At 46.5% G+C, this 15,977-nt stretch overlaps 1 protein-coding gene across 1 annotated transcript; it reads right to left on the bottom strand.

Moving 5' to 3' along the window:
* LOC123467200 lies at positions 1-849 on the bottom strand. Its single transcript, XM_045167233.1, has one exon. It carries the CDS (start codon positions 847-849, stop codon positions 1-3), a length of 849 nt encoding a protein of 282 aa, XP_045023168.1.
* Positions 850-15,977: the final 15,128 nt, after the last annotated feature.

Raw genomic sequence — 15,977 nt, 5'->3', positions numbered from 1 at the left:
TTACGGGTCCGATAAAAACTTCAATTCAAAACCTCTACACACTGTCGCTAGGATACAAGGGTCTTGCGTCAGTTGAGACCATTCATGTGCGAATCGCGCAATACGGCCTCCAAAAGAATCGGAAAAAGCGAGTCTAGTTTGCACATTCCGATTCTGAGCGTTACTTCCGGAAGATGTAGATGGTCTCGGTTGGTTGGGTGGTGGAGCTGCTGATTTCCCCGCTTGGTTGAGTTTGTTGAGGGTGTTGACTTGGTCCACCAGAACATCCACAAATTTAGGACCGAAAAGAAGTTCGCCGCCCACTGGCAAGATACCTTTGTTGTCCAAAAGCCCGATGTTTTGAGGATATATCTGCGACAAAATGTTGCGGCGCCTGGCTGTAGTGACGTTGTAGAGAACTGCCCACAATTTAAGAGCTGCACGAACCGCGAGCGTAATTTTTCTTGACTTCTTCTTCCTTCCTATGCGGCTTGCTAAAAACATAAGAGGTTTTACTGCATCGATTAGTTTGTAAGTCTGGTTTCGATACACTTTTTCTAGTGGGTCGATGTTGTTCTTGGCTGCGGCTGAATTCATTACACTCTTTAGACGAATATAAAACGCTTCGTCTAACGACGGGTTAGTTAACAAGCTTGAATTTTTCTTAATCTTAGGCTTGAAAATCTCTCTTGCTGACTTAGCTTTAGCTTCTCCTAAACCTGAAACTATCCATCTTGACAAACCTGTCGACTTGGTATCGTTGAATTTAAATTTCACCGAGTAATCTCTGTCTTTTCTTGAAGAAGATGAACTTGACGAACTTGAACTTGATGAAGAGTCGGACGAACTAGAGCTTGAGTCCGACGACATGATGTTTGCTTAGCGATAGCTAAAAAAGAACTGAATAGTTAAAGTACGCCCACCCACCAAGAGGACGCCACCTTTTTTGTTTTGGTTACCCCTCCTTTGTTTGCTAAGAATAAGCTAATAAAACAATGTCAACAAACAGTCAATGTCAAACGTAATTTATATGACAATTGACTGTGACAAACATCTTTGGCATCGAAATTAACCTCTAGTTTAAGTTTCCCGACGAAGATGAGATTCGAACCCACGCGTGCAATGCACAATGAATTAGCAGTCCATCACCTTAACCACTCAGTCATCTCGTCTGATTATTCGACCACGTTGAGGTCTTGAGCCCTAATGCGTTAGCGGATGATTTCAATAACATACAAATTTAACGAAAACCCCGATAATGAGAACTCGCTGGAAAGAAAACTATTCAAATTACGCTTGATAAGGGACTTGAACCCTCGACCTCAGGATTAAAAGTCCCGCGCTCTACCAACTGAGGTAACCGGGCTACATAATACATGCCTATGTTTTTCAATACATTAACACCACGTAGTTTCTTTGATCATGCGACGACAAATTATGAAACCCACATATTTTCAAATAAGTCTTACATTACCTTGATCCAAAATCACTGTATCCATGTCTCGAAAAATGAAGAAGCCGACAAATTTTCAAAATTTTTTTATCTTGGTAGAAAATAAGGGTGTCCATGTCACGCAAAGTGAGGAAACCTTCAAACAAACAAAAAACAAAAAATCTTACATTGCTTTGATTCAAAATAACGGTCATCGTTTGTTTGTTTGTTTGACTATGTTTAGAGTGCCTCCACTGCGGGAATACCGTCACGGATACGGGTCTTCTGATGAAGGCCACAAAAAAGCACTGGCGATGGAGAGGTCGAAATGAGAAAAGGGGGAAAGTAGGATAGAAAACTGATAGATGATTAAATGCGTTTAAGAAAGTCGGACTTCCAAAGAAATTCGAGGACGGCGTTTCGAGTGGCGTAGTTAGAGTTAGAGTCGTCGGCAGAGAGGCTGAGTAAAGTCTGGAGGTCCATTGACAGATTGTGCTCCGAGCAGAGTCGTCTAAGGGCCGAGCGGTGAACTTGGTAATGCGGGCAGGCGAAAAGCACATGCTCGATTGTTTCCTCTTCGACACAGCCATGAAGACACAGGGGAGAAACCGATGGGTCGAACTGGGCGAGACGAGCGTTCAGACGGGTGCGGTTTGCACGTAGCCTGTGGAGAATGCTATTCTTACGACGGCAGGGGTGGGTTAGCCACGGGTCAGGTTTTGGGGCGGATCTCGGGTGGCTCTCGAAAAAATAGTGTTGGCTAGAAAGGTAAGCAGCTAGCATTGAATTCCAGTTTTGGCGATATTTTTTCTTAACGTCTATAAGTGAGGTGCGGAGGGTCATTTTCTCGCACTGCGATGACCTTGCTACATTGGTTAAATGGTCGACAGTGTCATTTTTTACGATCCCGATGTGGCTAGGGATCCAATGTAACTCAATTTTGACGTTGGAAAAGAGGGCGTCCGCAGCGATGTTACGTATGTTGATGATAAGCTCATTAGATGGTCGAGGGTTGTTTATGGCTTCTATGGCCATGCGTGAGTCGGTGAAAATTTGAGCAAGTGCTGGAGAAACGTGACGAGCACATTCAATTGCTTTTGTTAAGCCTAACAGTTCAGCCGTGTAACTATCCGTGCCATCGGGGAGTTTCCAACTCTTAGACATTTGAAGCTTTGGGCAGTAGATGGCGCATGCAGAAGAATTGTCACCCAGGTTGACTGAGCCATCAGAAAAGATGGAGATTGAGTTGTCGTCTGCATTGTTGGTGTTTGGGTACAATTGTCTGAAGAGGATTTTTGCATGAGTTTGGTTAGCCGAGGAGAATTTTTTTGAGAAAGGGAAGAGGAAAGTTGGAATTTTCGGCGTAATCCACGGGGGCTCTCTTAGTTTTAAAAGATTCCAGTGCAATTGAAAGAGGGAGATACCATAGGCCGACAGTTGAGATTTACTGACCAGGATGTTGGGAGTGCTGCGCGGTTTCCAGAAGGTAAGGCTATTGTAAGTTTGTGAAGCGTTTTTGTAAAAAGGATTGTTGGTCTTGAAATTTTGATTCCTGACGTATTGACACGCCAGCCATTCACATCTGCAGCGGATGGGACACAAGCCAGAGTCAAGCCAAACATGAGCACGAGGAGTGGATTTGGAAGCTAGTAGAATGGATCGAAGAATGGAATTTTGAATGATGTCTAGCTTGCTTACCAGAGACGAGCTTGATTGGAGGATGACTGGATAAGAGTAATCCATGATGCTTCGAACAAGGGCAAGGTATAGGTTAATAAGTAGTTTCGGCTTGAGGTTCATGCATCTTCTTAACAGGATCTTGAAGAGATTGTGCCTTTGAGCAACTTTACCAAGTAACTCAAGTACGTGTGGCCTCCAAGACAGTTTTCTGTCAAAGATAATGCCTAGGAATTTGCCTTCCTCTACATCAGGAATTCTTTCTCCCAAAGCTTCGAGTTGGAGAGGCGCATTGGATCCTCTGCGTCTACTGAAGGAGATAGTAAAAGACTTGGAGACGGAGATGGTGAACTTCCATAATTTGCACCATTTACAAAAACGGAACAGAGCCTTCTGAAGTGCCAGACGGGCCTTACGTCTGTGACGGTGGGCAATGGAGGCTGAAATGTCGTCTGCATACATCCGAAGTGATACTCCTTGGGAGTTTTGGAGTCTGTTTGCCAGTGAAAAGTCTCGAGTCATCACTGTGAACAGAAGCGGACTGAGAACTGCGCCTTGAGGAACGCCTAAAGAGATGGTTTTCGTTAATGAGAACGTGCCGTTTAGACTAACGCGTACCCGCCGTAAGGTAAGGAAATCTTTAAGCCATCGAATGATGTAGCCTGAAACCTTCACCTGGCAGAGCTTAAAAAGCAGGCCGGTTATCCAAACGCTATCACACGCTTTTGAAATGTCAAGGAACACACAGTGAACTTCTTTTTTGGAATTAAAACCAGTTTTAATGTTATTTTCTAGATCCCAGATGAGGTCGTGTGTGGAGCAACCTTGACGAAAACCAGCTTGAGAGGTCGGAATAAAGTTGTGGGGATCTAAGTGCCACGTGAGTCTGGCTTTCATTATCCGCTCAAAGCATTTGCCCATGCAGGAGGTGATGGAGATTGGTCGGTAGGAGTCAACTTTTTTGTTGTCTTTTCCTTGTTTCAATAGCGGCAGAATATTAGCTAACTTCCAGTCATCAGGGCAGAAACCGTTTCTGAAAAGTAAGTTGAAGAGACTGAGCAGAATCTTGCGATTGGATAGATTGAGATGGTGAAGCATTTGGTTGTGAATAAAATCGGCACCCATGGCATTGCTTTTAGGGACCTTCAGCGCAGCGCTTTGCTCATCCAAAGAGATAGGTTCGTTGAGCGGGTTTCTTATATCGTTGATGGCATCTTCGATCCGAGATAGAAGGGCGGTTTCGACGGGGTCATGGTTTGTAATGGAGAAGTGGGCATGGGCAGTGAAATGTTCGACGAATTTATTTGCTATTGTGACGTACTTCTCAGAGGGGCTGATGTTATCTGCCACTGGAATGTTCGTCCAAGCATTAAAATTTGAGTACCTGGCACCCAGCAGGCTATTGGTAAAGTTCCAGATTCTTTTCGTATTTTTTGAGTTGTTTAGGTCATCGATTAGCTTGACCCATGATAGATTTCGGGCTTTTGCCAGAGTTCTCTTTTTACGAGCTTCAGTTCTGTTGAGTGCCTGTTTGTTAGCGGGCGAGGGGAGAGCCTTCCACTTGTTGTATGCCCGACGTGACTCGGCGACCGCTTTGCTGCAAAGCGCATTCCACCAGGGACGATGTTTTTCTTTTTAACGGGAATGTTTTTTTGGGGTAAGAAGTATTTTTCGCTTGCAAGGAAAAAGGCGGATTTGACCAGACCGTAAGCTCTGGCGGGATCATTGATACGATCGAAGTCCGACGCTAAAAAAATCTGGTGAAGTTCTACGTTCCAGGCATTCCATTTGGAGTTTCTGAGGACCCAGAGTGGTTGAGACGAAAGTTCGGCGTGCGAGTCTGCTAAGCTGATAAAGATGGGAAGGTGGTCACTGCTCCAAAAGGGTCCGGTTACAATCCGGTGAGGAAAGCCGAGGTCTGTTGTCATAAACGTGAGATCAATAGTGGAGCCGGTGCCTGAATGAAAACATCTTCTCGTGATTAAGTCCTTAGGAGTGGCCAGTATCCACTCAGGGGCGTCATACAAGAACTCCGCGATCGCTCTCCCACCTCTGTTTTCTCTGTGTGTAGACGTCCAAAGGCTATGATGGGCATTAAAGTCTCCTGCGATAATGGTAGGGCCTGAATTCTGGTGGAACAGCCTAGCTATGAGATCCGAGTCGTATGCGTTGCCTTGCGGGTAGTAAGTAGAGAAGACAACTATTTCTTTTTTAACGAGGTTTTGTATTTTAACGCCAATTGTTTCAATGCCGTCTAAGGGTTGATCGAGAGAAATGAGACTGAAACTTATGTAGTTCTTAAGGAGGATAGCGACGCCTCCGTAACCGTCTGGGCGATTTTGGTGCACTAGTTTGTATGAGCTCAGTTTACGGTTCATAAAAGTTACGTTGTTACGTACGTTAACGTGCATGTAACGTCGTAGCAGAAAATGAGGAATTACAGGATGAATGAAAAAGATGGAAAAGATGACGGATGGGAAAGAACACTTGATTTCTTTGCAAACGCAGTGGAGTAGACAATTTTTACCGACGTGGTAACAGAGGGACAAATTGAGATGACTTCTTTACTTTACTACTAAATGGATACTGACCAAAAAATGGGGGCAAGGGCTCTTAACTTTAACATAAATTTAGAGGGCCCTTGCCACCCACGATCCTGCCCGTGAGGGCAGCACCGTAGGTGACAGCGGGCCCACCTGTCCACAGGTACAACACAAAAACTAAATACCATTTCAGGCGACAGAAACAACAAAAAAAAGGGAAACAGAAACGATCAGTTTGGCGAAAAAAGGCACAAAATACCACTCCAAAGCTAGTTACGTCGATGTCTAGTTTTCTTTAGGCAGAAGCCTCTTATCAGAACTCCGCGGGCCACATAGGATCTGATGATGGTCTCCCGCCTTGCAGAGATTGCAGCACCGAGGATGCGGGCAATCGGCCAGGGTGTTATGGCCAGCAACAGAGGCGGGCAAAAAACACCCGAAGCAACGATGCTGCGTGAAAAGAAGCTCCAGGCGATCTTGGTTGGTGAGAGTCATAAACTCCTCACATTCCGCAATCTTCAAAGTTCAGCGATAAGATCCCAGCTTCTCCAAATGCTCGGGCAAGAAACAGCGGATGGTCGGGGTGTGACGGGGCAAAACGTACTTCGGGGCGTCGGGAATTGGAACTGTTACGTTCACGTTTTCGGCTACCTCTTTTTCCCGAATCTTGCGCAGCAGGTCTCCAACAAATCCACTCAGCATTTTCTCCCTCTCAGTTCGGTAGTGGACCTGCACGTTGACGAGATCCTCAGCTCCCTGAGCGATTTCTTCGTTCAGGCGAGGAACCACGCGCTGATGGGCGTAAATGACGTCTACAGCTTTCTTTCGGGCTTGAACCAACTGAAGTTGGTTTTCCTTTAGATTCCGCACGCACTCCTCTTCCTTTTCACGGGACTCCTTCAATTTGTTTTTGATGGATGCGGTGGATTCGGCTGGATTTTGGGCCATAGTGAACGTTGACGGCGAGAGATGATTAACTTGTAGCACACACCAAGTCAAGGGGTAAACTGTCGCCTGCTGTTCGTAAGGGACTAAACAGTTTCCCTAAGCGGTCAAGGGTTAAACAGTAGGCGACCTAATTTTGCCTTTGCCCTTTGAACTAATTATAGGTGGCGCTGCCGTCGGAAATTTTACAATGGGGTTTTAGGGTTCACATTTTTTACATTGTTACATATGACTATATAAACCAGTTTTACATTTTACATTTTGACATTTGACATTTTACAATTTTACAATTTTACCATTTTACAATTTATACTACTTTTTTTACTTTCATACAAGGATTGACTATTTACATTGCATTTTGACCTAACGATCTCGATTTTAACTCAGATGACCCAATTTTTTCACTTTCTACGTAAACATCCTGCTCTTTGGCCGTAGCCATAACACAGAGCTTAGTCACTGGACGAATACAGGGGTTTTTGTGCTTGCTGATTTGCACTTTTACCACTCGTACAACGTTATCAGAGTCACTGGGGAGAACCTCTATCACTTTTCCCAACGGCCAGTGTCCAAATAGAGTATTCGGCTCAATGACGAGTACTAGGTCTCCGACGGTAACGTTAGGCCGATTTTCCGACCATTTTCTCCTTGCCGTCAGGTGTGGAACGTATTCACGTAGTCATCTGTTCCAAAAATGTTGTATGATGGCCTGGCTTTGGAGGAATTGTTTTGCTGTGACGTCCATGTTCTCAGCATCTCCCAACTTTAGTGGCACGTAGGGACGGGCTCCTCCATGAAGAAAGTGATTCGGCGTTAACGGGTCGGGATCTTCTGGATCCATGCTGAGGTGGGTTAGTGGCCTAGCGTTCAAAAGGGCTGCTACTTCTGCGATCACCGTTCTTAGGACCCGATCGGTGACTAAACGATTCCCGACGCTGACCTTCATGGCTCGCTTGCACGATTGCACGAGCCTTTCCCAAACTCCACCGAAATGGGGTCCGTGAGGAGGAGAGAAATGCCACTCTATTTGTTGGCATGCCATCTTCGACTGCAACTCCTGGTGTTGTTTGACTAACTCCGTTAGAGCTTGTCGGAGTTCTCGTTCCCCAGCTACGAGATTAGTTCCGTTGTCACTGTAAACAACGTTCGGCTTTCCACGTAAACTCACGAACCGAGTGAAACATAGCATGAATTCTTCGAGACTGAGGCCGTCGGAGACTTCTAGGTGAACGGCTCTAGTTGTTAGGCACGTAAACAGGCATACCCAACGTTTCTCGTGTCTACATCCTCTTCCACCGACTCGTACCGTTAGTGGGCCGAAGTAATCGATTCCCGTATATGCGAAAGGTGGAAGATAGGGAGTAAGCCTGTGAACTGGTAACGATGCCATGAGTGGTGGAATGGGTTTCGATGATCTCCGCTTGCAAGGCCAGCAGGTGTTGACAACCGATTTGATGACGTTACGTCCAGAGATTATCCAGTAACGTGTACGTAAGTCCGCCAGCAATCTTTCAGATTTAATGTAAAGATTCCGTTTGTGATGATCCCATACAATCCGCTGCGTCAGGAGTTGATCGGCTGGAAGCAGGATGGGATGCTTTGTGGAATAATCAACTGGAGCCTGAAGTATACGTCCGCCTACACGTAGCTGACCTGTTTCATCCAGGAAAGGGCTAAACGTGCGTAGTTTTGACTTCAGAGGCAACTACAAGCTCTTTTTCAAGGCGTAGATTTCTTCCGCAAATGCCAGTCCTTGGATGCGTTTGACACAAAGCGTGAGGGCCGTCATCATTTCTTCAGCCGTCAACTCCCCCACGGTTGGCTTGTAAATTCCCATCTTAGCTCTGGCGTTGGTCGCGAACCTTCTGCACCAAGCGATAACTCTTTGGATCTTGAGTAAGCTGGAATACCTCTTTACACAGTCATCAATCGGGTGATTTTCGTCTTCCGTTTTGACTGCGAAGACTCGAATTACGTTAACGTCCCTTTCTTTCGGCTCTGCGATCTCTTCCCAAATATCCCACTCCGACGGATCGAGTTTCAGGAACGATAGACCCTCGTGGAATTTCACCAACTCCTCGACGTTCTTCGGGTCAATGCCACGACTACACAGGTCCGCTGGATTGTTAATTCCGGAAACGTGACGCCATTGTCTTCGATTCGTGTTCCGGAGGATTCTGCCAATCCGATTGTTCACGAAGGTTTCAAATCGGCAAGTGTGAGAATGGATCCAACGTAAGACGGTTTGAGAGTCGGTGTGGAAGGTAACTTCACGTAAATCGATTTCGAGCTCCCGGCAGATTACTAGGGCGATATTTAAGCCTTCTACAGCAGCCTGCAACTCTAATCTTGGGATCGTGACTCCTTTTACTGGTGTTACGTGGGTTTTAGCCATGACGAAGGATACGTTGATCGACTGGTAATCGAAGGTGAAACGGAAGTAGGCCACAGCTCCAAATCCTTTTGTGCTTGCATCCGTAAATACATTCAGGTGCTGCTGCGTCCAACGTCCACGTTGATGCCGGAAACATCTTGGTACTGTTAACAACTCCAGGTTATCCAGATGCTCGTACCAGTAGTGAAATCGTTGGCCTAATTCTTCGGGGATAGGGTCATCCCAGCCGATCCTTTTCTCGTACGTCCATATATCTTGCAGAAGTGACTTCATTAAGAAAACAACAGGAGCGACGAGTCCCAACGGGTCGTAGACACTGGAGATTATACTGAGGAAATTCCTTTTGGTGAGAACGTCATGGCTTGGCTGCTTCCGTATCTTGAACGTCAGCATATCCGTTTCTCCGTTCCACATCACTCCAAGTGTTCGCTCGATGGGCAACTTCTCCAAATCAAGGTCCAGTGTTGGTGAAGCCAAACCGAACTCACGTAGAGCCGATATAACCTTCCTTGATGAGGACGTCCACTTCGTTAGATTGAAACCACCTAGTTGTAAGAGTTTCTTCATCTGGCGGGCCCGTTTTACTGCCCCGTCTTCGGAATCAAAGGAATCGAGGTAATTGTCAACGTAAAAGTTTCTTCGAACGCTCTCTGCTGCCTCCGGATACTGGTCACGATGATCGTCTGCAGTCCGATTTAGGGCGAAAATACAGGTCGTTGGGGAAGATACCGATCCAAAGACGTGGAATGTCATTTGGTACGTTAACGGTGCTTGATTACTGCCAGGCGTTCGATAGACAAACCGATAGGCCACCTGGACTTCTACTGGAACCTTCACTTGGTGAAACATCTTCTCGATATCTGCGCCAACTGGTACCAGGTTCCTTCGGAAGCGTAGTAGGACACCGAGTAGGCTAACGAGAAGATTGGGTCCACGTAACAGGTTCTGGTTGATCGACGTTCCCCCATACTCGGCGGCTCCGTCGAATACAACTCGAACTTTGGTCGTAGAGCTGGATGGGCTTACGACGCCGTGGTGCGGTAAATACCACGTTCTACTTGACTCCTTCCGCAACTCTTCGGTCTTGAGGAGTCTGGCGTGATCCAGGCCGATGTACTCCTTAATAACTGCATCATACTTCTGGGCGAAGTCTACATCTCGTTGAAATCGCCTCTCAAGAGAATAAAGTCTCTTCAATGCAGTTGCCCGATTGTCCGGAAGGTTTACGTTGTCGGTTTTCCACATAAGGCCGACTTGATACCGGTTACCAATTTCTTTACTGTTGACTCGAGGATACGTTGCCCACGTAGATCGTCTTCGGAGAGAACAGGCTGCTCCATGTCTACGTCTTTCGCCTCCAGCTGCCAGAATTTCTTGACTAACTCGTTGAGGTCTTCGGGACGTTCCTCTGCTACTATATGGGCGATGAACGGACGCCCATCTTGTGGCGGGCCCGTTTGACCACCCAGGCACCAGCCAAACGGTGTTTTGAAGGCGATAGGCCCAATTGTTCCAGCCGGCGGCTTGACGGAATCTACGTGATCGTGGGCTTCTGCTACGTCAATTCCAATTAATACTCCAACGTCTTCGGGTTGTATGTTCGGGACATCAAGACCGCGTAGGTGTGTCCAGGACTCCATTTGACGAGGGTTGATTGGAGGATTTGGCGTCACCTTCAAATTGTCGACGGCGTAGGCGTGTTTAACTTCAAACCGGCTTGTTCCGTCAACGGACGAGAGGGAGAAATCCACAACGGCAGCTTGGACGTTTGATGTGGCTCCATCATAAGAGACAACGTTGATACGTTTATGCTGACCAACGAGTCCCAACCTTTTTACTAAATCTCTCCTGATCAGTGTGGTGTCACTTCCGGTATCCAGGAATCCGAAAGTGTCGACCCATCTTGTACCGACGCTAATACGGACGGGTACAATCTTGAAACGTACACGTCGCTTTACCGGTTCCTTCTGGGTTAGTGTCCCAAGGAATGCAGTCGATGTAGACGCTGATGGAGACGTTGGATCCGATAGTTTCCTCCGTGGGATGAACTCAGACCCGTGAAGCAATGGATGGTGTCTTGATCCAGTGCATCGACCCATGGTACATTTGATGTCCCTGGGACACTCCTTGCGTTCATGTTTGCCGGTTAGGCATAGTAGACACCTCCCGGACTTAAACACGACTTCAGCCCTTTTCGTGGGCGTGGAAGACATAAACAGGCTACAGCTGGCCAAGTTGTGAGCCCTGCCGTTACAAGCTAGGCACCTCCATTGGTCAGTCTTTTCGGTCGCTTTCTCCTCCGTCTTCAGTTGTTTTCCCTTGGGAGCAGCCTCCGGAGGTGATGACGCCGTTGATTTAGAGCCCTCTTCTGTCGAAACGTGTCCAATGGTCGACGTGTGAGCAGCGTTCTGTTTCTTGACAGGCTTCTTCTCATCAAACCGTACTTTGGACGTCGACGTAGGCAAGGACTCAAATACGTTTTTACCATGTTGCTTACTCATGGATTTTACTGTTACCCAGTCATCCAGGTCCAGGACGTTCAGCTCTGCACCTGTTCTCTTTCGTTTTTCATTCCACTTCTCTTTAAGGTACGTCATCAGCTTTACTTCCATGGCCATCAGAGTAGTACGGCTATGAAGCTCGTGGGCATATCTTGATTGTGACAGCGTCACCACTGCTCCATACAACCGGTTTGCAAAAGTCTTGAGGCTCGCCGCATCTTGGCTCTTCAAAGGTGGAATCTGCAGCAGGTCGTCGAGGTACGTTTGATCCATGACTTCGGTGCGGCCGTAAACTGCATCGAGTCGTTCCCACACCACGGAGTACATAGCCTCATCGGCGAGGCACTCGCCGATCTCATTCCGGACCTCCTTCGACAGCAGTTCTTCCAACATGAACAGTAGGGCAAGAGAACCGTTGTATTCTTGTTCGTATAAGGCTCGAAATTTAGCCTTAAACCGGGCGTAGTTCTTCGAATTTCCATCAAACGGCTGGATCGTGAAGGTCGGAGTACGTGGACGACTACAGCAGCCGCCATGAGGATGATTGGAAGGGCCAGCGGCCGGTGGAGGTTCAGCGGTCGTGTCCGAAGACGTATCGTCCCCAGGGGGTGGGCATGGATTGCAGGTTGAAGGCATGATGGGCAAGGGTCTTCGGGTAGGATCCTGTGCAGAGGTACCGGCTGGAACGTAACGATTGGACAAGTCTCTATGGTGCATTACTGTTGCCTCAATTGACTTTAAGGACGCCCGAGCAGGGATGTCTTGTGTAGCAGCGAATGACTCTGATCGTTTTGGAAGGCGGGTCTCTTGGTCCAGAACTTGCTCTTGTATCGTTCTCAGATGGATCTTGTTGACTTTCATCGTTGTTTTTAGACCTTCAATCTGAGCATTTAGGTCCAAGTTAACCTCTTTGATCTTCTGATCCATTTCACGTAGACTCTGACGTGAATCTTTCACCAAGTTGGTGTTAGCGGCGATTTCTGATGACGTCTTTTCCGCGCTGTCAATGAGTTTGCTCAGGTGCTCACCCATGCCTTTCAGCGCCTTGCTTAACGTTTCCGTAGCCGACGTGGTGCTCGCTTCCATCTGGATTCTTGCACGTTCCATCTTGACTTCCAGTTCCAGTATCTGTTTCTGGATGCACAGATCACGCTGGCTGGGTTGACCAAGGGAAACATTTGACGCCGAACGGGTAGACCTCTTCTGTGATAGCGTGGTGCTAACTGTGACGTCTGAAGCTGTCGTACCAATAGAGCTGGCTGAGTGACGTGACGACGTGGCATACCTAATGGCGAAGTTGAGGATTTCCACGTGGTCGGTGTCGAATTGTACCTCCCATTTTTCACATGCTTGACGTTGTTGATCCGTAATATCGGGCAAGCTCTCCACATACGTGTGGTGAAGATCTTTGACGTCTTCGTAGATACGAATTAATTCGTCTCGCCATGCTGCAACTTGCAACTTCTTGAGTCTGATGGCTCCCATCTTGTGATCTGCCACTGCTTTTCTGAGCTGATTCGTTAACTTCGTGTGGGCCGCCTTTCTTCTCCCACGTTTCTGCTTGAGATCGTTGTATGGGAGGAGGGGGCCTTCATTCTTCATTGCTTCTGGTTTCATTTCATCTTCTATAGAGATATTGCCGCCCGACTCAATACTCTCGGCTTTTGCTACGGCTTCACTCATGACGTAGAAACGTTCAAAGACAAGGAAGTAGTCACACGTAAACGGATGTCGATGATTCACGTAGATACAGCGACGATACAGTCAGATACGTAAAGGCGTGGTAGACCGGGTTTTGCCTTCAGGATGGCGTGGACGTGTGTTAAAGTCTTACAAAGGGAATACCCGACAATTTTACTGAATCTAACAAGTTTTACTAGGGATAACAAGAGAAATGCACGTGTTCGTTAAATCCCGGGTTTCGGCACCATTTGTTACGTACGTTAACGTGCATGTAACGTCGTAGCAGAAAATGAGGGATTACAGGATGAATGAAAAAGATGGAAAAGATGACGGATGGGAAAGAACACTTTATTTCTTTGTAAACGCAGTGGAGGAGACAATTTTTACCGACGTGGTAACAGAGGGACAAATTGAGATGACTTCTTTACTTTACTACTAAATGGATACTGACCAAAAAATGGGGGCAAGGGCTCTTAACTTTAACATAAATTTAGAGGGCCCTTGCCACCCACGATCCTGCCCGTGTGGGCAGCACCGTAGGTGACATACGTCATTGTCGTTCCAGTGGGTTTCACTAAGGACAACCACTAGAGGGTTCAGGGTTGCAAGCATTTGTAGAAATACCTCCCTTTTATGGCCCTTAAGACCGTTGGCATTCCACTGTATGAGATCTACGTTGTTATTCATGGCGAAGTTTTTGAGATCCCGGGTGCGTCGTTACATGTTGGTTTGTGTCTAAGCCTTCGGTCGAGAATAAAGCGGGTGTGGAGCTTGTATTTTGATTTTGTTGGCGGACGATTCGGCAAATTTCTTCTATGTAAGGGATGTTTGGAGTCAATCTTACCATGACGGGAGCGATAGAGTCAAGAGTGGTTTTGAGATTTTCATATAGATTCTTAGTTGAAGTGATGTTTTCCTGCATCTTTGTAGTTATGTCAAGGGGTGTGTATTTCACTAGCTGAGACTTGAGGGATTTGACTTCCACTTGTAGCTTAGTCACTTCTAGCTGAAGTGCTTCAATCTGGGCGTCATTTGGAGCGGGTAAGGGTGTGGTGCTTTTTTGCTGGGAGGGAAGTGAGACGGATAACGATTTAGCGGGTGAAGATTGTTGATGAGGTGCATTATTGGACAGAAACTCTTTGGCTTGGTGGAACGAAAAATTCTCCGCTTGGGCGAAATTTAGAATTTTTTGTTTCATGCGGTAAGCAGGGCATGATTTGTCGTCAGGGGTGTGCCTATTGCTGTCGCAGTTGCGACAGAGAGTCGGTGCGGTGCAAACCGCCGAGGTATCATGAACTTTGGAGCAAACGCGGCAGCGCTCTTTCTGACGACATCTAGATGCTGTGTGCCCGAGGAGCCAGCAATTCCTGCATAACAGGGGGCGTCGCCGGGGGTCATGGTTGCGAAAGATTTCGTTTGCGATCAGAACTTCGGATGGCGGCGCGCAGCTGAACCCCAAAATGACAGCCTCTGTGGTAACATGAACATCTCGAATGCGCTTTCTTAGTCTAAGGGCCTTGATAACTCCGTACCGAGAGAGCTCCGCTACTATTTCCTCTTCTGCATCTTCTTTTGGGACACCGAAGATGATTTTTTTGCACTCGGTTTCTCAGTTTGTGCGGCTACACATTTACTTCGATATCCCCTAATTTTTCTTGTTGTAACAACAAGTCTCTGGTTGACTGATCATCGGCGTGGACAAAAAGATCCCCGCCAGTGCCAACACGGGTGGACGTGAGAGGGAAATTGATCGATAAGGCTGACAAGATAGATTTACGTTCACTTAAGGATAACTGCTTGAAGCACTTTTTGAGAGACTGGAAAGAAATAATCACGGGTAAAAGGATAGACTGGTTTGAAACTAGGAAAGAGTCTGAGCTGCTGGAGGAGGAGACAGATTGACGTCTGAGTCTTTTAAGAGAACTGGGATGGGAGATTACGGAGCTTTTCTTTGAGACGTCCATTGGCTCCATTGTAGCGGGAAAGAGGAGGTCTAGACGGGTCAAAAATTACAAAGGACAAAGGGAGGAAAGGAGAGTGGAAGAGGTAAGAGAAAATAAGGAAAAAAAAAGAGAAAGAAAAATTTTGGCGAGAAAAATACGAACAAAACTGATCACTAGCAAGATACGAGACGAAGTCTAACGGTCATCGTAGCATACCAGCAAAGATGAAAACAGCGTTTGCTTCTCGGCTCACGGTCACATTGTTGTTTTCCGTCTGCTATTGTGACATTCTGGATACGCCATCTACCGGTAGAATGTCAAGTGCGCTAGTGGCTTGGTTTCTGAGTCCTTCACAAGATGGCCTAACATGGCAGAACACCACCTACCTAACAGGTTTCGTTCAGGGAAAACGCACAGAGTTTAAGCCGTGTTAACAGAATAATTGGACATCAAATACTGAAAGCATATTATTCATTTATTTATTTCACATAAACTATGGAAGTTTCTACTCTTGGTACAGATCACCAGATTTTAGTTGCGCGTGCTGACAAATTAAGTTGTTTATTCATTTAGGTAGTAGAAAGTTCATCTTATAATATGATTATTTTTCGATCGAATGTGTTGAACACATATACATGCCTCGATAGCGAAGTAGGCAGCGCGCGAGTCTCATAATCTCGAGGTCGAGATTTCGAATCTCACTCGGGGCAGTACTAAGAAAACTAACCAAATTTTTTCCACTAACAGTCAATCTCTGTAAGAGCTGGTTGGTTTCTAAATGCTGCATTTAAAACAAGAAGTACCACGGTACGATAATAAAGGTTCCACAGAGATTTGAACTCAGATTGTCAGAGTCTGAAGTGCTAACCATTACACCAT

The sequence above is a fragment of the Daphnia magna genome, unplaced genomic scaffold (assembly GCF_020631705.1).
Source record: "Daphnia magna isolate NIES unplaced genomic scaffold, ASM2063170v1.1 Dm_contigs163, whole genome shotgun sequence".
Classification (NCBI taxonomy): Eukaryota; Metazoa; Arthropoda; class Branchiopoda; order Diplostraca; family Daphniidae; genus Daphnia; species Daphnia magna.
Note: the sequence above shows the minus strand (reverse complement) of the source record. Positions and strands in the feature narration are given on the sequence as shown.

Bases quoted from the DNA above. Each gene is read 5' to 3' on its own strand.
- LOC123467200 (XM_045167233.1), bottom strand. From the start codon at position 849: ATGTCGTCGGACTCAAGCTCTAGTTCGTCCGACTCTTCATCAAGTTCA.